Source organism: Fomitiporia mediterranea (assembly GCF_000271605.1).
Source record: "Fomitiporia mediterranea MF3/22 unplaced genomic scaffold FOMMEscaffold_1, whole genome shotgun sequence".
Taxonomy (NCBI): Eukaryota; Fungi; Basidiomycota; class Agaricomycetes; order Hymenochaetales; family Hymenochaetaceae; genus Fomitiporia; species Fomitiporia mediterranea.
In genome coordinates, this window is record NW_006760386.1 from 3,694,240 (window position 1) to 3,718,968 (window position 24,729).

At 42.1% G+C, this 24,729-nt stretch overlaps 9 protein-coding genes across 9 annotated transcripts; 2 read left to right on the top strand and 7 right to left on the bottom strand.

Moving 5' to 3' along the window:
* Positions 1–899: 899 nt before the first annotated feature.
* Positions 900–4,374, bottom strand: FOMMEDRAFT_16502 (glyoxylate dehydrogenase). The gene is made up of 8 exons (XM_007261852.1): positions 3,312–4,374; positions 2,652–3,255; positions 2,384–2,603; positions 2,267–2,327; positions 1,738–2,211; positions 1,283–1,670; positions 1,115–1,206; positions 900–1,045 (listed from the first exon to the last, which is right to left on the bottom strand). The coding sequence occupies exons 1-6, from the start codon at positions 3,415–3,417 to the stop codon at positions 1,627–1,629; spliced, it is 1,509 nt and encodes a 502-aa protein (XP_007261914.1). The 5' UTR covers positions 3,418–4,374; the 3' UTR covers positions 900–1,045; positions 1,115–1,206; positions 1,283–1,626.
* Positions 4,375–4,434: 60 nt separating this feature from the next.
* Positions 4,435–5,697, bottom strand: FOMMEDRAFT_74455 (leucine carboxyl methyltransferase; the record flags this gene model as incomplete). The annotated part of the gene is made up of 5 exons (XM_007261853.1): positions 4,435–4,588; positions 4,643–4,791; positions 4,847–5,157; positions 5,206–5,341; positions 5,395–5,697. 5 exons carry the CDS (start codon positions 5,695–5,697, stop codon positions 4,435–4,437), a joined length of 1,053 nt encoding a protein of 350 aa, XP_007261915.1.
* A 172-nt stretch (positions 5,698–5,869) lies between these two features.
* Positions 5,870–6,532, top strand: FOMMEDRAFT_72112 (Tim17-domain-containing protein; the record flags this gene model as incomplete). The annotated part of the gene is made up of 3 exons (XM_007261854.1): positions 5,870–6,038; positions 6,100–6,308; positions 6,368–6,532. 3 exons carry the CDS (start codon positions 5,870–5,872, stop codon positions 6,530–6,532), a joined length of 543 nt encoding a protein of 180 aa, XP_007261916.1.
* Positions 6,533–7,315: 783 nt separating this feature from the next.
* FOMMEDRAFT_138046 (uncharacterized protein) lies at positions 7,316–8,111 on the top strand. Its single transcript, XM_007261855.1, has 3 exons — positions 7,316–7,496; positions 7,567–7,667; positions 7,733–8,111. Exons 1-3 carry the CDS (start codon positions 7,448–7,450, stop codon positions 7,862–7,864), a joined length of 282 nt encoding a protein of 93 aa, XP_007261917.1. The 5' UTR covers positions 7,316–7,447; the 3' UTR covers positions 7,865–8,111.
* A 146-nt stretch (positions 8,112–8,257) lies between these two features.
* FOMMEDRAFT_25189 (uncharacterized protein) lies at positions 8,258–10,329 on the bottom strand (the record flags this gene model as incomplete). Its single annotated transcript, XM_007261856.1, has 14 exons — positions 8,258–8,410; positions 8,469–8,567; positions 8,618–8,745; positions 8,817–8,874; positions 8,928–9,015; positions 9,070–9,273; positions 9,486–9,516; positions 9,574–9,599; positions 9,660–9,703; positions 9,767–9,776; positions 9,830–9,928; positions 9,981–9,994; positions 10,054–10,135; positions 10,262–10,329. 14 exons carry the CDS (start codon positions 10,327–10,329, stop codon positions 8,258–8,260), a joined length of 1,104 nt encoding a protein of 367 aa, XP_007261918.1.
* Positions 10,330–10,532: 203 nt separating this feature from the next.
* FOMMEDRAFT_150578 (uncharacterized protein) lies at positions 10,533–10,882 on the bottom strand (the record flags this gene model as incomplete). The annotated part of the gene is made up of 2 exons (XM_007261857.1): positions 10,533–10,706; positions 10,763–10,882. 2 exons carry the CDS (start codon positions 10,880–10,882, stop codon positions 10,533–10,535), a joined length of 294 nt encoding a protein of 97 aa, XP_007261919.1.
* A 674-nt stretch (positions 10,883–11,556) lies between these two features.
* On the bottom strand, positions 11,557–13,631 carry FOMMEDRAFT_150579 (uncharacterized protein; the record flags this gene model as incomplete). The annotated part of the gene is made up of 17 exons (XM_007261858.1): positions 11,557–11,697; positions 11,760–11,858; positions 11,914–12,041; positions 12,104–12,161; positions 12,211–12,298; positions 12,353–12,453; positions 12,511–12,553; positions 12,605–12,620; positions 12,680–12,716; positions 12,767–12,801; positions 12,865–12,890; positions 12,952–12,995; positions 13,057–13,066; positions 13,122–13,220; positions 13,284–13,297; positions 13,360–13,441; positions 13,567–13,631. The coding sequence occupies 17 exons, from the start codon at positions 13,629–13,631 to the stop codon at positions 11,557–11,559; spliced, it is 1,086 nt and encodes a 361-aa protein (XP_007261920.1).
* A 403-nt stretch (positions 13,632–14,034) lies between these two features.
* On the bottom strand, positions 14,035–14,609 carry FOMMEDRAFT_138047 (uncharacterized protein). The gene is made up of 2 exons (XM_007261859.1): positions 14,386–14,609; positions 14,035–14,333 (listed from the first exon to the last, which is right to left on the bottom strand). The coding sequence occupies exon 2, from the start codon at positions 14,297–14,299 to the stop codon at positions 14,057–14,059; it is 243 nt and encodes an 80-aa protein (XP_007261921.1). The 5' UTR covers positions 14,300–14,333; positions 14,386–14,609; the 3' UTR covers positions 14,035–14,056.
* Positions 14,610–15,538: 929 nt separating this feature from the next.
* FOMMEDRAFT_101388 (uncharacterized protein) lies at positions 15,539–17,660 on the bottom strand (the record flags this gene model as incomplete). Its single annotated transcript, XM_007261860.1, has 15 exons — positions 17,483–17,660; positions 17,227–17,308; positions 17,124–17,137; positions 16,960–17,058; positions 16,895–16,904; positions 16,792–16,835; positions 16,697–16,722; positions 16,601–16,635; positions 16,504–16,540; positions 16,426–16,441; positions 16,334–16,376; positions 16,182–16,282; positions 16,043–16,130; positions 15,930–15,987; positions 15,539–15,873 (listed from the first exon to the last, which is right to left on the bottom strand). Exons 1-15 carry the CDS (start codon positions 17,545–17,547, stop codon positions 15,539–15,541), a joined length of 1,053 nt encoding a protein of 350 aa, XP_007261922.1. The 5' UTR covers positions 17,548–17,660.
* Between the last annotated feature and the right edge of the window lie 7,069 nt (positions 17,661–24,729).

A 24,729-nucleotide genomic window follows, 5' to 3' on the forward strand; every position in this document is an offset into this window, starting at 1 on the left:
CCACTCTTATATTAATAACTTCTGTGGTTACATAGATATGAGACTACAAAATTATGTATATAAAGCATAGTGTAACTTCCTTTGTATACATTACACAGACTCAATTCTTGGATATACTGTAGATATATAAGCTCTACTATTATTACAGTATTAAGAGTTTAGAGTATCATAAATCTTAGTCAGAGGAAACTGTTGTATTTTTTATTATCAAATAGTACACAAATACACAAGTAATTGATACATTTAACATTGTATTTGTGTTATGAATGAGTTCCAACTAAATTTACATTAATTTTAAAGGAATAATGAAGAAATTTGGTTAAGAATTGAGTAAGATACAGAGGAAAGTGTGTGCTCACTGTATGAGACAGTGAGCTCAAGGTGTGGCAGGTGGGGAGGGCACAGTTGCCATATAGGGCACTCAGCATACTTATTTTATTTTATTTTATTTTATTTTGACTTTACTATTTAAGTCTAGTATTAAGTACAGTTAGGGAGAAAAGCTCAAAAGGTACCTAATTAGAGGGACTACAAGGGTCTTGTACACCCTCTAATTAGGCCCCTTACAGTATGTCCCTCAGGTGGGTCTTACGGAGCCTTCGAAGATAAAAGACGAAACCAGATCGCAGACTTCGGTCACTCTTCGGCAATCATTACGGCAATCAAAACGTTTTTCACGAGCCTCACACAAGACTTTCCTAATTTGGATGAAAGAGCAGATATGAAAGAAACAGTGGTGGCCTTAGCTGTTGTCCACTATGGAAACCTTTTTCTCAAGGCTCAGTGACATGGTAATTTAAATATAGGTAAAATTTCATGCGATCGAACCACAAACCCATCATATTCCCTCCCAATATCTCATATCGCTCGTTCCTTTCTAACACAATCACTCGTCATAGCTCATAACTCAACACACTCATTTACAAAGGTCGAACTCAATCTGGTCAATCCTATCTTTCTATAACATATTTGGTTGAGGCAATGCTGTTTCTCGGAAGGAATGTTATCCTCCATGCTCTGAGTGTTTTCTGGCTCTTTTCGTTTGGTGAGCCTGCCTTTTGTTCCACATCCAGCCGTCCCTCACATACGTTTACTGATGAGTGCGCACATAAAGTTACGTTACAAGTATGTGCTATGCCTGCATGGAGAACAGCGCAGATCATCGCGGAGTCAAAGAACGTGGGATGCGTACATGGGTGTAACTTTGTACGTCTCGCGGCCTTTGAATTTCGGTTCATTTTCTCCGTCATGTCCGATTCAACTCATGTTATTCATGCTATAGGGTCGTCCGGATTCCAATTCATCGACGCTGACATTTACCGCATCGCAGCAGGGAGAACCATTCAAATTCCCGGAGTTCAGTGCTGGTCACTTTCTGGTCATCCCTGTCGCAGCCGTAGCTGCTCTCTTTTACCATGTCATGAAAGTTAGAGCTGGAAGGCCCTTGTAAAATCCGCAACCTGTCGTTTTGGGGTAATGGTCTACATTTTAAACGATTTCGGACGTTGATACTTTCGTACTCAGGGCTTTAGAAATAGCATTCATTTATTAGTAGCATACATGTACAAGGACTGGATATAAGTTTTGAAACAATACCAGATGCACGGAAAGAGATATAACGAGAGTCTACAGTTTTGCTTCTCGGAACTTTGCGAGCTGGAGCTTCTCGTCTTGAAATTACAGAAGTAAATGAATTAGATTCAGATTGCGATATCGTTAAAGAAACAAGATACGCACAAGTATTGTTATACAGTACATGCTCTGGACTTGGCACAGTGTGCTGCGTCAGTCCACGCGCATCAACCATCTCGGGCACGAGCTCGCTCAATTTCGTAATACCAAGCATACGCATATCCATAATCATCTCGTCCCTAAGGATATTGATCGCATGCTCGACTCCCTCCTGACCATATGCGCAATACGAGTATAGGAACCCCTTTCCGATTCCTACGGCGCTAGCACCCAGTGCAAGTGCCTTGAGGATGTCTGATGAACGCCTAACACCGCCGTCAACAAAAATATGGAAGTTTGGGTTCGGCCAGAGCTGGCGTTTCTTGAGTTCGTCGATGACTTCTACGAGGATCTCCAAACCCGAGCGAGCCATATCGAGCTGTCTGCCGCCGTGATTTGAGAGTACCACGCCCTGGCAACCTGCGTTGATGGCGAGCACCGTATCCTCCCAGGTAGCGACACCCTTGAGGATGATTGGCACTATAAAAGCAACATGAGATTCAGCTGGACGCTTTGTGTGATAAAATACTCCTACTCTTAGTTATGGTCTGGAACCATTTGATGTCCTCCCAGTCCAGTCTGGGATCAATGAAAGACTGGAGAAGAAGCAGGATCAGCAATTCTATAGATACTCAAAGCGGTTGAAGCTTACACTAATAGCGCGAGTATGCCCCTCGCCCTTCTCAACTTTCTGTCCTTCTTGTATTTTTGCACCGCCATCGTTACCCCCATCATCAGCGTTCTTCATTCGCATATCTTTCTCACGACGGCCCAATTGAGGAGCATCAACGGTAATAAATAGTGCCTTTATGCCGCGCTTCTCTGCATTCTCGACATACTTTTTTGTAAGTTCACGGTTTTGGTTCACGTATCTGCTCTTCTATTAGTCGCAAATCTGCAAAACACGGCAACAAACTCACAATTGGGAGAAGAGGACCTGGTCAGGCGCAGTGGCATCGACGATCTCATCGAACGTAAAAGACGCAAAAGTCGAAATCATCTGAATAATCCCATTTTTCCCAGCCGCACGCGTGAGACACAATTCTCCATCCGGATGTCCCAGTTTCCCAAGAGCCATCGCCGAAATATAGAAAGGCATACTCGACTTGCACCCCAAAATATTGTGGCTCATATCGACATTACTAACATTTCGCAGTACACGTGGACGGAACCAAACGCGCTGGAACGCATTATGGTTTTCGCGCAAAGCAATCTCGTCATCTGAACCGCTAGAATAGTATGCCCACGTTTTCGGCGGGAGAAGTGATCGAGCAAGAACTTCGAAGTCGAAAAGATTTAGGATCTCTTGGAGCGGAGGACGAGCCGCCATAAGTGCTTCGCGCTTGCGTTGTTCCGGGGTCTTGATCTCGACGACTTGCTTGGCGGTTGCAAGATCGACTGGTCCGAGGTGCTTCTCCTTCGGAAGGTGTGTAGTGACGACATCAGATGCGTGTATCGGCTCATATGCTTTAGTTGCGTCCGCTCCGGCGTACTTTAAAATGATAGCTGCGCCACCAGGGTGCTCTATATCAAAGCAAACTCAGTAAGCTCAATATTCACACTTAAAAAAAAGGACAAACCATCTAAGAAATTGGTAACATCGTATACATTTCCATGGATGACGATCCAACAGCTATCTCTGTTGTTATGCTCAGCAACGGTATCCCCAGAGATAACACTGGCCATGTCTATACGCGGAGGAAGTTTCAGTGTCAAGCGCGGGAGATGGGGCTATGGATAGTCCGCGCGCAGGAATGAAGGGGTATGGCCTCGGAGAGTCTGAGTACGCATCCACGGTCCAGATTTGCAGCTTATATCCACGCAGAAATTGTCCTGCGGAGCGTGCGGAGTGCCACTTATGCGTAAAGGATGTACTGCGATTAGCAGAACCAACGGAACATTTTGCCAAGAGAGAAGCATGGCTTGTATTCGGCGTGGTTCACGGAGCGTAATTCTTCCTCACGGGAATATCAGCGAGATATGTCCACCAGTCATGGTGCCTGCTATCAAATGCAAGGGTGAGTAAACGCAGATACTTCCGACTCGTTATGCTCAAGCCATACTGCGAGTCTGCATTCGCCTCATGAAAGGTGAGCTCTCGAAAAGCAAACAAACCCTGCTAATACCCGAATCATAGTAGACATTCGCTATGAGATCAGGTATTTAGCGGTTTTAGATCGGCTTGGGAATGGGCCACAGCCAGCGTTTCGTAACAACATGCAACCCTAGGTGCATTCGCACGAACGAGAATTAAGAGTCCTTATGAAGAGGTGCTTGAGTATTCCACGTAGGCGTGGATTCATGCGATAAAATGCTATTCAGTGGACGAGGAGCTTGAGGAGCGTATCGAAAGCTCTTTTGAAAGCACTCTGCCTCGAAACCACTGACAAACCTTCGCAGACTTCCAAACAGCCCTTTTTCCTATCTCGCCCGTCAAGTTCATAATTAAGCTGCGGTGATTGGGCCTATTATGAATAACAGCTCGTGGCGATAGAAGGTGCGGAATTTATTGGCGCAAAGGCTAACCGTCGAGTGAGTTCCTCTTAAACGCCGCATCTTAGCGTAGACACTCCGACGAGTGTTGATGGAATGGCAGAGCTAGCTTTCCCAGGCTTAAGATAGAAAAGGTTAAATTCAATCATTACAAAGAGGATGGTACAGTTGTCCATCAATTCCGGCGCATATATTCGGCGTCAGTGATGTTTATTCGTCTGCGTCCCAAGCCAATTCCCAAGCCAGCCACTTTGGTGAATCGTTATCAAGTGCATCCGGCCAAATTGAGCCCCAAGTGATGGCATAATGTGCAAGAACTAGATCTAATTCTTCTATTTCATCGAGCATTTCAAGTTGCATGGTACTGTACATTACGGCATGAGTTAAAATCGAAGACGACATCTTAGGAAGAAAGTACCTTTGGACCCGATCTGCAGGTAAACATGTATACCTGATATCTTTCAAGGTGCGAGCCTTTGAAAGCTTATAACCATGTTCAGTAAAACGGCGTGGGAGCGATTCGAACGAGGTATAAGATTCTGCGCCGGGAAGGTCCACGTTTCGCATCTATGATTCGAAAACTCAGCCTACCAGCAAGTGGTATTCTTCCAGAGCCTTTCACCTTTAGATTGTTCTTCATGACGCGCCCAAATGAGTCTTCAAGACCAAACATTTCGTACACGATTACACCAAGTGGAGCCGATTGTCGGAAACAGTTCGTGAACCATGCTATTAACGCGGAAGACTCGGCAGGCTGCATATACGCAAGAACGCATTCAAAGAGAAGGAGAGTCGGTACTTGAGGATCGAGTAGAGGGGAGAACCCGTCGGTCGATGTCGTCAGAAGAGGAGCAAGAGAAATAGACGGCGGCTTGCGTATGTCAGCAGCCAGCAGATGGTAGATCGGAGAATGCAGATTTATGCCGCCGTTAGCTAGAATGAAAGGTAAGCTGACGTATATGGTGCATGATATTTGCATACCAAGTGACACCTGCTCTTCACCACCAAGCGCTTCGATCAACTCCCTGTGCTTCTTGATAGCCATAGCCTTCTTAGTTGTAATTTCTGGAAAATCAATCTCAATATACTTCGCAAGACTGTTTTTATTGTCGCTATTCTATCTGCTGAACGCGTGAGCGCAATGCTTCGGAAAAGCTTCAAGCAACGCACAGCGAGTCTCCAGAATCGCGTGTCACTTCCTGCGCCAAGACTGATGAGCTGACATGACTTCCCTTCGGAGCTGCAAAGCTTTATCCACGAGTCGACAAGCCGATCAATACTCTCAGATCGAATATACGTTCCAATATTTATGAGCGGAGGACGTGGCGGCTGTAGATGTGCACGTGGCACAAAGAATTGTACATATGGATCGGAGAGATAATTCTTCTTTACAGCAGACAGACGCGCCAGCGATGCATCGTTGTCCGTTTCGCGTATTGGTTTGTCAGGATCCTGCTGCCTGGGCGGGAACATCATGATGGTCGTTTACTTTAAGACTCCGCTCTCGTAAATGCGTCACGTATATACGATGCACATGACTACGTCACACTTCTGGTCACGGGCGAGCGTGCCCAAAAACTTGAGCTCAGGTCCAACACATTCTCATTACATTTTACTGAAGGGCCGCCGTGAGGCATCAGTAACGATGCCGTGGCCACCAGTAACTCCCGTCTTTCCTGCTGGGAAGGAGCCATTGCCCCCCGGAATGACGGAGGAGGACCGAGCGCAAATCATGCAGGCGAAAAAGTATCAGGACATGATGTCCTCGGTACCAGAGTCGTGTCTATTCAAAACGGGGATGGCAGGTGTTGCAGGTACGTAGCATCTATCTTGAGAAAAACGTCTTTAGTTATGCTCTTATCGTCTTATTTCAAGGATTCGGCCTCGGTGCTTTCTTTTCGCTTATGTCTTCGTCATTTGCTTATGAGGATCCATTATTACGACCGCAATCGCAATCGGCTTTGAACACGACGCAGAAGGCGCGAGAGATTTTTAAGGACATGGGAAAGGGCATGTGGAGGAGTGGGAAGGGTTTCGGAAAGGTTGGGGCACTGTTTGCGGGTTTGGAATGTGTAATAGAGTCTGTGCGTATTCCGTCCTATTTAATGACGTCTACATCTCTGACGAGAAGATCACTCCGTAGTACCGCGCAAGAAATGATATTGTCAATCCAACGCTCGCAGGCTTCATTGCCGGAGGTATTCTGGCACGAAATTCTGGTCCAAAAGCTGTGCTTGGCGGCGGAGCTGCTTTTGCAGCCTTCTCTGCCGCAATAGACCTTTTTCTTAAAAGAGAATCATCAGAGTAAGTCCAATTTCTTGCCCCTGACTTATGTCGCTTGGAAGCAGCTCAACGCCATTGTTTTTCGTTTAGTGACGACGAATGATATTGCTTTCCTCATGGATCCTTCTTGCATTAACTTATCTGAAGCATATAGACTACATATATCACTTCTTAATCATCCTCACTCACTCACTTGCACGTACTGATGACTTCGTAATTTTTTCCCGGAGGATTGCAAAGAATACAATGTTCTCGCAATTCACGATTACGTGCTTATTTGATCCGTGAATCTTTCCATAGCTTGAGTCAAGTAATTCCATGTGCGGCCTAAAGAACGGCAAATTCTTCAACATACCTAACGGCCCCGAGGTTCAATTACACTACTGCCTGCGCAAAGTTGCAAACAAATCCTCTTATAGAGTTCAAACTTGAATCAAACACGGCCTGGAAAATTACTGTCGATCACAGTCGATCACTCAAAATAGGCAACCATTATTTTCTCCGCCTTGTTTTTTCGGAACCTTCTTTTCTTGCTTACCCATTGTCAAAGGAGACCAGCTTGCCTTCTCGTCATTGTATTTTCCTGGGAAATCACACCCTGTCTTTCTCCATTCGAAAGGAAAATACAACAATCCGAACAAGGTAGCCAGTAGGATCTACACTAGATCCTTTGCTGTGTGTTCTAGCACGATGACCACGTCCAAAGAAACAATGAAGATTTACCTCTTGTCTCTGAGATCCGTGCATATAACTGAAGAGAAACCTTGAGTGAAAAGCTATCGTTGACCGAGCATCCCATTCATCCCCACCTTTCTCTACCTCTTCATTTCGCTACGACGTTCATTACGAGAACTTTGGCTGGCCTGTCTGCAAACTAAATTACAGTTTCATCTATCCCTTTGACTTCGTACATCCCTTGTGTTATCCCTTCGATTCCATCATGAAGCCCCGTGCTACTGCATTCTCTCTATTTGCACTTGTCATTGCTGGTACGTCAACCTCCTCGCTATTTATTCACTTGGGTCGTTTCTAATCTACAGTTTCTTCACACCTCCACAGCTTCCGCTGCACCAAACCCGTCTCCAGTCGACAAGGGTGTGGCACAAGTAGTCGCGGTTAACGATAATCTTGGATGTTCATCAGGGACATGTAATACTACAGTGAGTACCAGTGGCCCTTTTATTCTTTTCCCACGTGTCGCTAACCACTTAATTCACTTGCGTAGCTTGCTGAGACGAATGATACGAGTTCAAACCCACCAGCCTACTCAAGCGCGGCATGGACACATCGGGAGGCTTGGTCACCATTCACTTTCTTAGCTGTGGGAGGGCTGGCACTCTCCACCGGGATGCTCTGAGCCGACCAATGATCCGCCAAAATCCCACGTTCTGTCACCTTGAATCATACTGAAACGGATTACAGCATTTCAACCAGCAGGACAAAGGGCCTGTATACCCGCATCACTTTAGCGTATATTTATTATCTAATATAGACACTAGTGTAACAAGATTGTGAACTGGTCAACTAATTAGGTGGATATATGCTACGTTTATCTACCAAACGCAAACGCAAACGCAAAACGATGTCTATATGGGAATCACAACAAACACTTCATACAATTCTCGTTGACATCGTAAGGACACTTGTCGACAAAGGGTGATGAGGGGAACAGGAACAATTATAAAGTCTCGTAAAAATCATTATCAAATCGTATGACTTTCTCTTGAATAAATGCACGGACGAAGCGTTACTAAGCACGATCAGACTGAGGCAAGCTCCTCGTCTGTTGCTCCTCGTCACCACTAGTAATCGATCCTGGCTTCTTATTATAAATACTTTCCCTTCCCGGCGCCGCTTCGACATCCCCGTCACTGTGGATTGCGCGTTCAACATGGACGTGCACCTATAAATAAATGTCAGTGAACATCAATAGTTTCGACAAGACCCGCAAAACAACATACTTGGAGGCTACCAACTGGTTTTCCGTCATCCACGAAAGCATCTGCATCAACGAGGCCAATTCCACGCTCGTCAATTATGGGTGGTGATTTACGACTCGGCTTCAATTATGATGAGCAGTTCGTTTTTGTAAGCGTAGAGAACGTCGTACCCTGTAACTCCTAAAGTGCGGTTGTGAATGACCTTCAACAGAGATCTGCACTGCAACAGGACCTGTGTCTTCCCTCTTCTTAAGCGCATCCCTCGAGTTAAGAGTCGCAAGCAATGAGTTGACATAGCCTAGGATAATCGCAACGGGTGATCGTTAGTAAACTTGAAATAAGGTAGCTACGCATTTCAAATAGCATTACATTTGGCGATAATAAAGTGCAGGCTGAGAAAGAGAAGACTATGTGGCATAGTCACAATCTATACAAGCATGCTGAGTAATCAACATAGGGGGACATGAACAAACCACGTACGAACACCATTGCTAGCAAAGATGCTGTCGCGGTGACAAGCCCATTACAGACGGTGTACATAAGTAGCTTGTGAATAATTTCATCCATCCTGTAAAATGTATTAACGTCAACGGAATATACGGATTAGATATTATGCACGCACGTTGAGTAGCCGGTTCGATTGACTTGCAGGTAGTAACATAGTGACGATGTCAGTATAATTTCGACGATACACGCTAGCGCAAGTCCAGTAGTAAAAAGCCACTGAAATAATCGTTTACGCTTTGGGTCAACGTATGATATAGATGAGGAAGTATGGCTAACTCGGAATTCTTTGATGAAAATTGAAAACCGAGCAGTTATGATCCTGTAAGTTTGTCAAGTCTATTCAGCCAAAAAGTTTACGCGAATTTCATACATTTCGATAGATGACGCTATAAAGAGTGATGATGTTGCGTGAGTGCAGAACACATCGAATAACGGGGTATAATACCTAAAGTACAACACAATCGGACAGCAGCGATACAGGACTTGCGCTAAAATCAGCTCGCAGTTACGTACAGAATTCAAAGAACGCACGACGCCAATACCCAGAAATTTGTTCCGTTTGCTAACTGTGTCGAAACAACATCAATTACTTGAAGTCTCTCCTGCAGAGAATACTCACACTTCCAAACCCGCACAATGAAAAACCTAGAATATGTAGCGTCAAAAAATGATGCCAATAAATCATCTGCACGGGATTAAACTTACGCTTGGACGAGGAACACAACGAATGCAGTGACACCAACACTGGCCTGGACAGCGGTCAGAGAAACAATCAATTAAAGTATAACTAGCGGAGCGTGCTGCATCCTCACCCCAATACTCCTGCAGATTGTGTTGGTACTTGAGAATCCCTATATGATCCTCGACCTACTCACCATACTAGATGGTCAACCTCTTGCTCACTTCCCCAGTTAATCACGAGAGATATCCACATTCCATGGAAGATAAATATCGTGTGAAGGAAGTCCAGCATCCTGAATTTAATATACTCGGTTGAGCGAACTTAGTGAAAAGATAAGGTCGTACCAGACCGCAAAAGCCTGTCATCAAAGCGACGGTCAACTAGACTTCTGAGTAAGGACAATAGATAACTTCTTACTGTTACGACGAGTAACCGGGCATCCTTTTTCCAGTGATGTCGGAAATATATATAGGCTTGAAGATTGCCAATTCCAGATAAACTACAGAAAGATCGTATGTGCCCGGTATGAGACATGTGTTTTCGAGTTGATAGTACCAGGGGAAGGATTTTCGATAAATCAGGCTTGAGTTATTGCCACATGTAAAAGAAAACCAGAGGTACGAACAAGACAGATATGAGAGAGCCAATGAACATTGCACCGAACGTCAGGCGCAGGTCTGTGGTTACCGCCATGTCGTATCAGCAGCCAATGAAACGAGATAAGTAGTAAGGAATATCGCTAACGTCGAAGGCGAGTAAGTTGACCTCGAGCAAAAGAGGGGCAGGGATGGAAAGATCTGTATGAACTACGCCAATGCCAGAGCATATAAGCCAGACGATACAACACTGCTTCCGAAATGTAGCATTGCATAACTTCACGAGCCGTCGATAAGAAGTCAATGTATAGGTCCAGTCAAAGAACGTGCCGGTGCGATAGTCGTGAGTTCAACGAAGTAACGGACAAGAAGTGTTTTTTTTTGACCAGATTGATCGGACTTGCCCGGTAACCGAATTTGTGTAGTGAAGACGCCGCAAGTGCCAGTGGGTGCTTCTTTCAATTCCTGCACCTCCTAAATACCGAGTCAGCAGTACTCAAGCGAATTGTGACCAAGAAATCCACAAGAACCTCAAGCCCCAAGGCAAAGGACATCTCCACCAACTTGGCACCAAACAAGAGAACAAGACCATGCCCAGGGAAACGGCAACGCGCACGTCTCTGTGGTCGCCGAGCTAGACCAACGTTCATGGCCAGGTGAAGCAATCAAACTAACGAATCCGATTTTCTCGGGCTCCAATACAGAGTCCGCAGGCAGGAATGAGTCTGTTTCCGGATACTCAAGACTTCTCAATTGCTAAGGCATATCTTTAGTAGATTCTTTACCGCAAGTTTCCCAGCTCGCCGCGATCCTTGCAACTTATAATGCCGTCAACGCTCACCGACGATCCCGTGCTGCATTGTGTCGCTGAAGCCACTCCTACAGATCTAACGATCGTAGTGAACCACTAGTACTGATTAAAGTTTCAAGGCAAAAAGCAAGGCGCCCTGAAACAGCCTGGCACGAGGACTGGGATAGTAACCGAACGACTTTAAATGCAACAGGCTGACAAATTCAATACAGTTCACCATAACTAATCTTGCACTGCCGTACGCCTTCTTATGCTCTGCTTTGATTCTTGTACTTCTTGCCGAAATACAAAGAAGTCATAAGCACGCGTTCAACCCCGCAACGGTGAAACATCTAATTAAAACGCGGAGTACGTTAATTCGTTAACAATTACTATTGGTATCTAAGATAATTCCGACCTTTTCGAGCCGGTATGTCCGAGACAAAGTTTCTGCGCTCCCCCGCAACATGCAAACGAAGCCTCTTTTGTGTAAACTAATAAAATAGCATGGAACATGACATAAAACAGTGATATTTACTCCAACCGACGCAAATCCTTCATCCTTTGTACATCATCGCCAAGCGATAGTGGTGGCATCTTATAACAACTGTCTAGCCTCCGCTCACCTTCCATTTCTTCGTCGCTGTGAAACGCTTGTTCAACATGTACGTGCACCTAATGTTCAAACATAGATCAGCATCAACGATCCGAGGAGGAACTCGTAACAAAATTTTTACTTTGAGATCGCCAGCCTGCCTCTCGTCTTCTGCGAAATGATCGGCAGTAGCGAGTGCGATCCCGCGATTGTCAGATACAGGCGGAGAACGATTGTTTGGCTCCAAGTAGATAAAGTTTCAGCGTATTAGCGTTTAATCAGGAAGAAATGCATACATTATAACGCCTGAAATGCGGCTGTGAATGCCCTTCAACAGATATCTGGACCGCGATAAGATTTGAATCATCTCTCTTCTTGAGTGCATCTCTCGAGTTGAGAGTTGCAAGTACAGAGTTGATGTAGGCTGAAATAGACAAAGGAAGGTCAGCGAGCTTGGCTTAACGTACCAGAACCAAACAATAATACTCTTAGCGATGACAAAATGAAGCGAGATGAACAAAAAGTTATGCGGCATGGTAGCGGCCTACTCGCACAATAAGTACAGTTTATGGGGTATGCGGAACTTGACTTACAAAAAGCATTGCGAGCAATGACGCGAAGGTAGTTATTAACCCGTTACTAACGGTGTACATGAGCAATCGGTGGATAATTTCGTCCATGCTACGAGGCGAGTATCGTCAATGTAGTATGTAGAGCATAATACCGATTACTCACGTCGAATAGCCGGTCCGATTAATTTGCAAATAGTAGCACAACGACGACGTGAGCAGAATCTCAATGAAACACGACAGTGCCAATCCAGCGGTAAATAGCCACTAGACGAAGCCATCTGCATTCCAGTGTATTTCAAAAATAGCTCTGGATTGACATACCCGAAATTCGCGGATGAATGTCGAGTAATGGCCAAGACGAATCCTTTGGGACTATTTAAAATGACCTTCACGTTTAACTGCGCCGATAACTCACATCTCGACTGAAGTCGCTATAAAAAGGCATTTAGACGTCGTGGATATGAAATCGACAAATGTTTAGGATGGTCACCTAGTGCGGATCCCAACCGAACAGCAGCCATGCAAGTCTCATGATGAGGTCAGTCGTCGATATCCACGGAACTTCTAGACAACGTACGACGCAAATGCCTAAATATTTGTTACGCTTGCTGACTGTATGGAAGGCGTAAGTGACAGTAAGTCATTGATGTTCAGCAAGCTATTGAGAACACTGACACCTCCAGACCCGGAAAGTAAAAAACCTATCATAAGTCGTCGGAATATTAATACATTGCACAAGCTAATAGATACGGTAAAACTCACATTTGCACAATAAAAGTAACAAGGCCGGTGACTCCGATACTAGCCTGTTAACACGGAGAGTGCAATAGTTAGATGGATCATTAGATGAAGAAGGTGTAAATTCACCCCAATACTCCTGCAGACCACGCTCAATACCAATCAACTTCCACTCAATTCACATAACGTCTTACCAAATTAAACGATCTAATTCTTGCAGGTTACCCCAATTCAAAACTAGATAGTTCCAGACTGCATGGCAGATAAAAACTGTGTGGATAAAATCCAAAATCCTGACAACAATTTGCGTGTCAAACGCATTTCAACCCGCGCAGGGAACAATAGTGACTACTCACCAGACTGCAAGCACCTGACAGTGCAGCAATTATCGTCTCAACAAATCTAGAAGGAGCTGCTTTAAGAAAGCCGTACCATCAAGCGAATGACTCGCGAATCCTTCCTTCCGTAGTGTCGGAAATACATATAAGCTTGAAGAGTCCCAATGCCGGACAAACTGAGGAACAGGCACAAGAGATACCGAGAATGATCAATCATAGTGAAATATACCGATGTACATCATGTAAGTCGAATATGAGTGTCAAGAGATTATCTCAGTACGGTGCAAGTAAAGATACGCACAAAACAGATATAACGGAGCCTATGAACATGGCACCATACGTCAATCGCAAATCCGCAGTCGCCATCTCTTTGCCTCAATACCTAATACCAAATAAAAACGAAGGAGTACAGACGAGATCGTAGGCGTTACAAGACAAGTGTGTATATGGGGTAAAAAAGAGGGGAAAAGGAGAACGTTCCATAAAGTACGGTAGGATAAAACATGAAGCGTCTCGCGACGGAGTATTGCTTCCGAATGGTAGTGTAGTGCATGACGCCGAAGCTCGGTCAGCGATCGAGAAATAGACTAGTAGCAGTCAAATAATACTACCAATACGAAGACCGCATGACAAGGCCAGTTTGCCGATAAAGAATGGGAAACACTGTCAGCATTGGTACCAGACTACATTGATCGGGCGTATCCGTTGTCGCCGATATCCCAAATAAGTCACAACGATCTAACCTTACAACATCCATTCTTCGGAAGGTGAGCCTTTCTTAGACTGTGTATTCAATGGAAGTAGCTCGCCCCGCAGCAATGACGAAGGGTGAGGATTCGTGGGTGACCATGAGAAGTCTCAAAAATGCTGAAGGATAGTCTATCACAGCGCGTGTAAGTAACAATCATGGCGCGAGGACTTGACAAGACCAATAAGAACGCGGCAAAAAGTCCTTCGTTAGGCTGAAGGTGCCCTGTCTTTGTAATCTTGATTACGAAGGAGATACCAGTTGCTTGAGATTTCCTATGCACCATACATCAAGACGAGAATCAGTCGCACGTAGCACTCCTGGGTAACCCTTAGATTAGCCGCATTGACATATCGACGAACCCGCACTTACCAACGAAAGAATCCAAACGATGGTTGTCAGCCCCTAACTCATGGAGAGACAGAAACATTTAAAAAATAACATTTCTTCGAGCCTGAACGCCGCGTAAAAATCCCGCAAGGATGAGCCTCGTAACACAAATAATTACCCTTTCAAACACGATACCATTCGGCTTCAATACTAAGTAGACTCAATTCTATCCAAACAACCCATACGAACACGTACCAAAATGTCACACGTAGCTAAAACAGCTCCTTCCGTTGCCCCGTATGCAGTGCTGGATGCGTGCAGCACATAAACATGTAACCTTGAACTTCGCAACACTACCAGGCGCGGAACATCAAGAAGGCCGTCTCCCACGGTGATCGCATCAAAACACGAGAGGCGCAACCGTACCGAAGTTTTCATGCCGTTCATTCCGGAAGATCGTCGCAAAGTGCAGATTTCTTTCCTTTTTGATCATGTATCATGAGGCATGAGGGACTCGTTCAAGCTTACTACCAGTCAGCGCCTATCGAAAAAAATTAGATAATCTTACATAGCCATTCGACGCGACGCAATAAATTGCAGTATTGTACTTGCATCAATTGTTTCCGTGTTGTAGGTCCTCGTAGGCACATGGTCGTCAGATGTCGGTGCCTGAACTATAAGACGGAATCTCTGATTTTGTGAACCTCGCGTTCGGCAAAACCCATAATTTTGACACGTGATTTAATGTTTATGTCATCTCATGTATTATCAATTGAAAGTTGAAAGTTCTATCCTAGTCCTCAGTCAGAGTCGTCAGTCCAGTGCTTGTATCGTACAGGGATGTGATAATTTTTTCGCAGGAACTGCGTATGGATACATGACGAGGCATCGCAACGAACGAAAAAGTTTGAATTACATAATACACGAAAGGATCGAAGTAGCTGAATCAATAATAAAATCGTAGGATGAAACAAACTAACTGGGTACATCAGGTCAAGTGAACTACATCCAGAGTATCGTGATCTTTTTCTCCGAGAGAAGAGAGGTAGGGCGATTTGATGCTCCCCTCCGGAGTAGCATCAACCTCAATTTCACCGTCGTCTCGATGCACAGTCTGTTCCACGTTTACGTGCACCTGTGATCGAAGATGGAGTCGTGGTTAAGAAGGAATAGTATCAGAAAACCAGAAATATAACTAATCGCTGGCGTTGTAAGCATACCTTGACACTGCCAATGGTGGAAGTTTGACCAACACCGATACTTTCAACTGCGGAAACTGGAACTGTCCTTCCGTCATTTCCATTCGACCCTGACGCTGAGCGAACATGCGGCTAGTCAAACGAAGTAAGCATTCGAATTCCAAAAAAAAATCGACATGTTCCATTGAGAGGCGTACTATTTGATGTTTGTAGAAGCGCGGCTGTGAATTCGGGCCATCAACAGAAATATGGACCGCCATGGGATGGGAGTCGTCTCGTCTCTTGAGTGCGTCTCTGGAATTAAGTGTTGCCAGTAATGAATTAACGTAGCCTAGAATTTACGTTACGTCAGTCATTTTCGACAGACTCATATGTATACCGGCTCACATTTGGCAATAATGAAATGAAGTGAGAGGAAAAGGAAGTTATTTGGCATGGCTGCAGCCTTGACAAAGCAGTTAGTCGACTGCGCAGATTATGGAAGCTGAGAAACAACGTACAAAAACCATGGCAAGCATTGAAGCGAATGTTGTCAAGAGACCGTTATTTATAGTGTACAAGAGAAGTCGGTGAAGAACATCATCGATGCTGCAATCGGACGTTGAAGCGAATAAATTTAAACATGGTACATATACTTACCTTGAATATCCAGTTCGATTGCCTTGCAAATAGTAGCACAGGGATGACGTAATTATAACGTCAATGATACACGAAAGCGAAAGACCAAACGTGAAAAGCCACTGTGAAAAGCATTGTCCAGTACTAGTCATGGATGCGAAATTCTGGCTTACTCGAAAGTCTCTAATGAATGCCTTGAACGATTGAAGGCGAATCCTGCAAAGGAGATTCAGTTTACACTCAAATCATGTGCTTGTAACCGTACATCTGTACCGTAGTTGCTGTAGAAGTCACGTTAAAACTAGGATCTGTATCCTTCATGTTAAAAGAAAAGGCAACTTACTCAAGGCAGAACCCAGTCGTATGAACGCCAGGAATACCTTGGAATGCGGAAGTCAGTCAACTTCAAAACGGCCTCTCTTCTTAATGCATATACATACGATAACGGCTGTCAACACGGCATTGTGCTTGCTTACTGGATAGAAAAGTTTAGATTGTACGTGCATTATGTAGTCTGATTGAAGGATGGCACTGACATCGCCAGACACGATTTGCGAAGAACCTGTAAATGAGACCCATGATCCGCTCAATGAATCTCGAAAAAGGCATTCTTATGCAAGATGACGCTCACATTTGTACAATAATAGTTATCAGACCAGTTACCGCAATGCTTGCCTTAAATTCGAGGTGCATATAGTCAGTTTTGTAACACACACGGGTGAATGGCGACTTACTCCGACCGTCCTGATTGCGTGCACGTCAGTACTGACAACATGGCGAAGTGCGATAAGGAACAAACCATGTGAGGTGATCCAGTTCAGCTTGGTTTCCCCACCCAAGCACTAGATAATGCCAGATCCCTTGACATATGAAAACCGTATGTACAAAGTCCAAAAGCCTTCCAAGATTGACATGTATGGTCAGCTCTTCAGATAACGTTAATGACATTTCGACACCACTCACCATGCCGAAAGAACCTTGGGTGGCACAGCGGGGAGCATGTCAGCACGCGTGGCATTCAATTCTCCGGACGTGCCGAGCACGCGCGTCTAGACAGATAACTCACTGTTGACTTCATAAGACGCGAATCTCGTTTCCGGAACTGCCGGAAGTAATAATAAGCTTGCAAAGTTCCAATCCCAGAGAAGCTGATCGTCGGCCGGGCCCGAAGCGAGTAATTGAGCGACCACGTCAAAAGATACAATGCACAGGTATTCAGGAAGGAATACGAGGTCCGCGAGAGAGTTGGATAGGTTGAAATTGCACGAGGAGCATCGCGAAGGATTAGTTGCAGAAGCCAAAGCTAGTGAGAAGGCACATACGAAACGGAGATAACGCAGCCAATGTACATCGCGCCGAATGTTAATCGCAGATCCGCTGTCGCCATCTCGGATCTACTCGACGCCAACGACTAGAGAGGAGGGGAAGAGGGAAAGAGTCGTGACGACTGGCGGAGAACAGAGGAAGCGAGTGGCACTAGCAAGGAGAGGCGAAGGAACGGGTGGGGGTGCTTTTGAACTGAGCGGCATGTCCATTCTTGGCTCTTATACTCAAATTGACGTGCATACATCCAGTGCAGTATGATCATCCCAGGCGAAGAATGAAAAAATTCTCAATACTAAATGCTTTTGTCGCTCCCTGAGTGTGGAGACACCGGAAATCAATCTTAACCAAAGCTATTCCGTGACCGTCGCATGCAGCATTCATGTATCGGCCATGGAAGGACTGGGAGAGGCGCGGCTCGCCCGGAACACCTGCAACAAACACAGGAGCAGAACAAGGTAGATTTACCTCAGATCGCCTCGTGACTGTGTGTCTGCCATCACAGCCACCTGCTCTCAGTTACCACTGGCAGTATACATCTCTACGACAACCACCTGTAATCACGTCGCCGAAATTCGCTACCGAAAAGCATTAAAGGCCTCCCACGCCGCGGGACAAACGAAGAGAATATACTGCCGGAGGAGAAAAGAAAAAATTAGTCTGACGCGCTCAAGAGCGGGAAAGAGTAAACCGCTGCATTTCATGTGCTGCAGTCACAATCAATTCGGTTTCTACCGGAGTCTATTACCGTTTTGGCAGCAGAACGTATCGGTACTTTTTACCTTTGCAAGGCTCAATTGAAAGTTATATCCCGCGTCTTCCAGAAGCCGCTCACACTGGGTTCGGTAGGAAGGATAAACCCCACATCACGATCTTCTTCCACTGAGAGGAGAAAGATGCACTTCATCCGGCGTCCGTAAATTGAACAAGCCAAGCGATTTGTATCCGTCGTCTATGAATATATGACTCCTGGCCATTGTCACCGATGATGACCGCCTTGATATCAATCAGAACTATAGCTCAGCCCTGTATATAGACGTCCCTATAGATAATGATGTTGGTCCGAACTTGCACAAGGTTTTGATGGCAAACATCCTTGAGCACAATCACATGTATTCTGCGGTCTTAGCCACGGACAGGACGAAGAAGTAGAAATACCTGCAGAAACAAGGATGCGCACGTCGAAGTAAGTTAATTGTCATATTTGACCTTTGAGTACAGCTATGTTGAAAAAGTCTTTGTCTTTCCTGTAAAGGTAAGTGTATTTGTAATTGATTTGTGTACTATATGTAGAAATTAGACGTTGATTAATGCTTTGCGATGCGCGATCTGCACGTTGTGAAGCACAAAAAAAATAGAGAATTTTTTATTATTAACAAAATGGCTCATATTCAGCTCAGCTTGCTCAAAAAAAATCAGCTTATTGGTGCTATTTGTCTTGGAACAAAAATCTGTCATACTGCTAAAACAAATATACTCTACTTTTCTCTAACAGAACACTAACTACTAATAAAGTACTAAGAGTGTTTCTGTTACTACAAACTGTTTATAAATTATAAAGCTAATAAATACTTAACAAGCTTACTAAAGCTTAAAAAAGTTGTTTTAATTATAGAAGTATACATTTAGTTTATATGTCTAAAGTAAGTAATAGTCTTAATAGTAGTTAAAGAGTTTACAGTTCTTAAACTCTCTAAGGAAGAAACCTCTAAGTATGTCTTACCCTCTTAATCCTTTATAATCTCTAAATACTAGCTTCTTATAAAACACAACTCCTTACTTATTTATGTCTAACTTATAATTAATACTAGTTATACTATAGTATTAATTAATAGAGTACTAGTATTTTAGATAAGTTTAAAGTACCTTCTACTTAAAATTCTCTTTACTATAATACTAGTAATTAAGTTAGACAGAAGTTTTAGAACTTAAGTAACAGAATAAGTAAAGTTATAAGTATAATCTGTAGACAGAGAGTAAACATCTAAAGTTGTAAAGACTTATATAGTTAATAATCTATATAATAAAATAATTCTTAGAAACTTATTTATATAAAAGAACTGTTTAGTAATTAATGTAAAAGAGAGAATAGTAGTATAGAAGGGATTCAGATACAACCTAATAAAGTTTTGTAAGGACTAAACTATAAAACAGGTTCTAAAACACACTCTAGAACTAGTCTTAAAACAAGTAAGAGTTCTAAGTAACAACCTTAAGAGTAAACTTCTACTAGTATAGTTAATAGTAATAACAGTTTATAAACAGGTAAAGATTCTAGTAGTAGTAAACTATTTTAACAAACTAGACTAAGATATAAAGTTATAATACTAAAACTGTTTCTTAGAAGAGATACCTCTAATAGTAAAACTCTTAAAAGGGACTGTTTACTATATATGTTTTAAGAATCTCTCTAAAGTAATAGTAGTATAGTTATATGTTTACTTTTAGAAATATTAAGAAGTATAGTATACTCTAATTAACTAGTATATACAGACAGAGTAGTTATAGTACTTAAACAGTCTATACTTATTTCTAACTTTCCTAATTCTAAAGGTAGATTTAATAAAACTTCTGTATATAGTGTATAATTATTAAGTACTTAATAGTAATACTATCTAGAACTATACTCTCTTACTCTAGATTGACAAAATTCTTAATAATTGTCTTAGAGAGTATATATATACTAAGATTAATATAACTAATACTTTCTTCTAAACCTAAATAGACTTTAAAGATATTCTACTAATAGTAATAACACTCTCTTTAAACTATATAAGTAGACTGTTATACTAATAAGTTTATACAATATACTAGCCATTTAGTAGTAGTAAGTTACTAAGACTCTCAAGTACCTAATTAGATACATTTACTATATATACTTAGATAACATTATTATTTAGTCTTAGTCTAAAGTAGAGTATATAGTTAACATTAGTAAGGTAATAAAAGTACTTTAGAATAAAGGACTCATCTGTTTTAACAAAAAGATATAGCTGTTTTGTAAGTTACTAATGTTTCTTAAACACTTTATTATAGAATAAGATACAGAAGCTAATTCTAAGAAGGTTAAGTAGATTCTATAATAGTTCTAGTCTTAGAATATATAGAATGTCTGTAAATTCCTTAAGCTTTTAAGATTTATTATAACATACTTGTTTAAGTTAGTAGAGTATACTATAATTCTCTTACTACTAACTAGTAAGGATTGTAATAAAGTGTTTCTAGAATAGTCTTTAGAACACTAACAGACTTTTAATACAATTAAGAGGATTGTAACTAGTTAAGAGTGTCTTATATTAGTAGATTACTATTTTAGAGAGAACATTTATATAACTATAAATACTTTAGACTATAGAACTAGAGTAGTGTTAAGTATTAGAATGTCTTAAAAGTTAGTCTAACTAGTTACTTTTAAGTCTACACAATGTAACAGTGTAGAACTTTTAACAAGTATAGTAAGAGTGCTCTAAATACTCTCTCTCTAATTAAGACATTAAGTAAGTGTCTACCTTATATACTATATAGTAAAGTCTAATAGTCTGAGACATTCTAAGTATAGTAACTCTACATAAGGTAATTAGGGTTTTAACAAGCATAGTAGGAGTACCTTAAGTACTCTCTCTCTTATTAAGACATTAAGTGAGTGTCTACCTTATATACTACTTAGTAAAGTCTGATAGTCTGAGACATTCTAATTGTAGTAACTCTACATAAGGCAATTAGGGATTTCCTAATCCAGAGTACAATCTAATACTCCCCTTCAAGTATTAATTAAGAACTAGGACTGTATACCTAATAGTTTGTTTAGATGCTTGATTTGTAGAATGTGGAGAGCTTTTGTAAGAATGTCTGCTAATTGGTTCTGTAATTGAACATAGTATACATTAATGTAATTGTTTTGTACAAAGTCTTTTTATAAATTAAGGTGTTTAGTGTAAGTATTGTATATTATTTTGTCAGACTTTACAGTCTTTATTACACCTTGATTATTACAATAAATTGTAATAGGTACTGATTCAGTCTGTAGTTGTCAGTAACAGTATAGAGGGGACCCAAAGGCTCAGCAAGGGGACCCAAGCTACAACTATCCTACACAATAGAAGTACAGAATGTAAGCACTAGAATGTAGTCAGAACTTGCAGAACAAGTAGAGAGAGAGAGTGAGACAAGAGTAGAGTATATAGAGTGAGCCTAAGAGTACAGGACTACCTAGAGTAGACAAGATCAAGACTACAGGACCAGTCTGATCTTGTACACCTATATATACTAAACTACACAAGAGTACTCAGAGAGTATGAGCCACTTAAGAATGATAAGCTACAAAGAATGAAAGAAAGGAATGTCAAAGATAAAGGTACAAAGAATGAAGGGATGGACAAAGGGTAAGAGACTATAGAATGAACAGAGAATAAAGGAGTGGTCAAAGGAATGGAATGATGAAGTAAGGAAGGGTAGTAGTAAGAGTCAGTACACATATAGTCTATAAACAGTACCCTTAAGGGACAGAAGTCCTGAGTTCTAGTACAGAAGGGTGCAGAACCCTCAGAACTGAAGGTAAGAGAGTGGAGGATTGTAATATCACCCCCCCTCTAAAACCAATCATTCTGATTAGTGAACATTAGGCTTGGTCAGCAGCTTGGGTATAGGTTAGAATGGTAGGGTTTGGAAATCTGTGAGGCAGAGTTAACACAGAGTACCTGGATGAAGTCAATAGAAGTCTCAGATTGTCTTAGTAGTATGGGTGAGATTCTCAGCAGGTTCCTAAGTGTGTTCTTCAACTGGGTATCCCTTCTAGTAGATAAGGAACTTGAGCTTTCTGTACACTAGCTTAGTATCTACTATGTACTCTACTTTGTATTCCAGTTCAGAACTGATGAGTTCTGGTAAAGACAGTAAGGGTCTTTGTTGTGAAGGAAAACCTGGATTATAGTACTAAGACAGTAGAACCTTGTTGAACACTAGGTGTATGTGCTTCCATATTGCTAGAAGTTAGAGTTTGTAGACAGAGGCACTAACCTTCTTTTTAATAACAAAGGGTCTGAAGCACTTGTTGTCCAACTTCTTTATTGAGTGATCTGTGGTCAGGTTAGTAGCTTCTAGTATAACTTTGTCACTAGGCTGGTAATCCTTAGCCACAGACCTCTTCCAATCATAGTTCTGCTTCATAACCTGTACTACCTTTTCTAAAAGAGCTTGTGTGTCCTCCCTAGTTCTGTGTATCTGTTCTGTAAAGTCTGTTATAGATTCAGAACTACTGTTCTGGTTTAGAACTGTCCCCTAGTACAGATGTCTCTTATGATTGAGGAAGAACAGGGACTGTCCTGTTGTAGAGTGTTACTAGTTATTGTGTACAAATTCTGCCAGAGCTAGCCATTCAGACCAATCTGATTACTAATGATTAATAAACATCTAAAGGTAGAGCTTGATCTTCTGATTGACTCACTCAGTTTGACTGTCAGTCTATAAGTGATAGGTAGTAGAAGGGTTCCCTTGAATTCTGAGAAGTACATACAAGTCCTACATGAATTTTGACTCAAATTACAGTCTACAATTATGAATGAGCTTCTAAGAGAGTCTGTACAACTAGAAGACATGATTCTGATAAATGTGTACTATGCCTTCAGAAGTGAGTTCTGTTTAGGTCAGAACCATATAGACTTGCTTAGAGAATCAGTCAACAATTACACAGATAGTGTTGTAACCCTAAGACTTAGGTAGCTTACTAATCAGGTTTACTAAGACTTCTTCCTAAGGGTGATCCAGGATCCAATACAGATGTAGGGGAGCCTGAACCCTTGTCTGGTAAGCCTTAGTCTGTTAGCATGTATTGTAACCAGTCATGTACTTCAGGATTTCCCTCTACATTCTAGACTACTAGTAGTTCTGAGTAATGAGTTCCTGCATTTTGTGTCAGCCTGAATGTCCTGTAGTCAGATTGTTGTGATGAGCTTAAACAATGTCCTCCTACAGCTTCTAATCCTTCAGAATGTACAGTCAGCCTTCCTAGTAAACCTGTCCATCCTTATCCTCCTCCTAATCCCTAGCCTACTTTTCTAACTACTTTACTACAACCTGGTCCTGTGTGTGTCTTAGAGCTTACTGTATGTAGGTAACAAAGTCAACATTCTCAGATTTGAGTCAGATCTCTTAGATTGTCTCAGACACAAAACAGGAATTGTTTAGGAGAACAAGATTTTCATTATTATTCTCCCCCCTTTTATGACCTACTTGTCTTGAGAGTAAATTAGCTTTCATCATTTGTGTTCCAGGTTTGTGAGTCAGTACAAAGTTGTAGTCCTACAGTTCTAACATCTAGCAGGCTTGGTAGTAGTTAAGCTTCTGAGGCACCTGAAAGTATTAGAGATTAAGATGATCACTCTAAATCTTAAACTTCTGTGTAACACTAAGGAGATATTAATACTACTCCTCTAGGGAACAGACAATTGTAAGGAGTTCCTTGTTATAAATAGGGTAGTTCTGTTCTGTTGTAGAGAGGGATTCTGATCAGAATACTATCAGACACTACTTTCTGTTAATGAACTAGGACAGTACTACTCTATTTGTAAAGTCAGAAGAGTTAGCTTTGACTCAGAACTTGTCTACAACTGTCAGAACTGCTAGTATAGGCTTGCTAGTGATAGCCTACTTTAGGGACTCAAACACAGACTGTTACTAATCCTCCCATTACTAAGGAACATCTTTGCTAGTAAGATTATACAGGGGTCAGGCAATAGTACTGAAGCCTCAAATGAAGTATTAGTAGTAGTTTACAAATCTAAGGAACACTTGGACTTGTTTCAGGTTCTGAGGTTGTGACCAGTTCTGAACTGTAGTTACCTTTGCTGGATCCATACAGACCTCTCCTCCACCAATCATGAAGCTCAGATAATCTACTGACTCCTGTGTAAAGGAGTACTTTGCTTCTTAGAGGAACAGTTTATTATCTTAGAGCTGTTGTAGAACTGCTCAGATCAGTCAGTAATAGTGCTTGACTGTCTGAGTGAAGATCAGAATATTATCCAGATACACACTAACATACTCTGAGTCAATCAGATCTGTAAGGATGTGATTCATGAATGACTAGAATATTGTGAGAAAGTTAGTTAGTCTGAAGAACATTACAGTCAGTTTGTACAATCTACAATTGGTTTAGAACACAGCCTTCTACTCATCTCTGTCTTGGATCCAAATATTATTGTATCCCTATCAAACATCCAACTTAGTAAAAACCCTAGATGTATGTGTC

Bases quoted from the DNA above. Each gene is read 5' to 3' on its own strand.
- FOMMEDRAFT_138046 (XM_007261855.1), top strand. From the start codon at position 7,448: ATGAAGCCCCGTGCTACTGCATTCTCTCTATTTGCACTTGTCATTGCT. The intron at 7,497-7,566 runs GTACGTCAACCT...ACACCTCCACAG, and splicing joins ATTTGCACTTGTCATTGCTG to CTTCCGCTGCACCAAACCCG. The intron at 7,668-7,732 runs GTGAGTACCAGT...TCACTTGCGTAG, and splicing joins CAGGGACATGTAATACTACA to CTTGCTGAGACGAATGATAC.
- FOMMEDRAFT_16502 (XM_007261852.1), bottom strand. From the start codon at position 3,417: ATGGCCAGTGTTATCTCTGGGGATACCGTTGCTGAGCATAACAACAGA. The intron at 3,256-3,311 runs GTTTGTCCTTTT...GCTTTGATATAG, and splicing joins TGTTACCAATTTCTTAGATG to AGCACCCTGGTGGCGCAGCT. The intron at 2,604-2,651 runs GTGAGTTTGTTG...ATAGAAGAGCAG, and splicing joins CAGGTCCTCTTCTCCCAATT to ATACGTGAACCAAAACCGTG.
- FOMMEDRAFT_138047 (XM_007261859.1), bottom strand. From the start codon at position 14,299: ATGGTGCATAGGAAATCTCAAGCAACTGGTATCTCCTTCGTAATCAAG.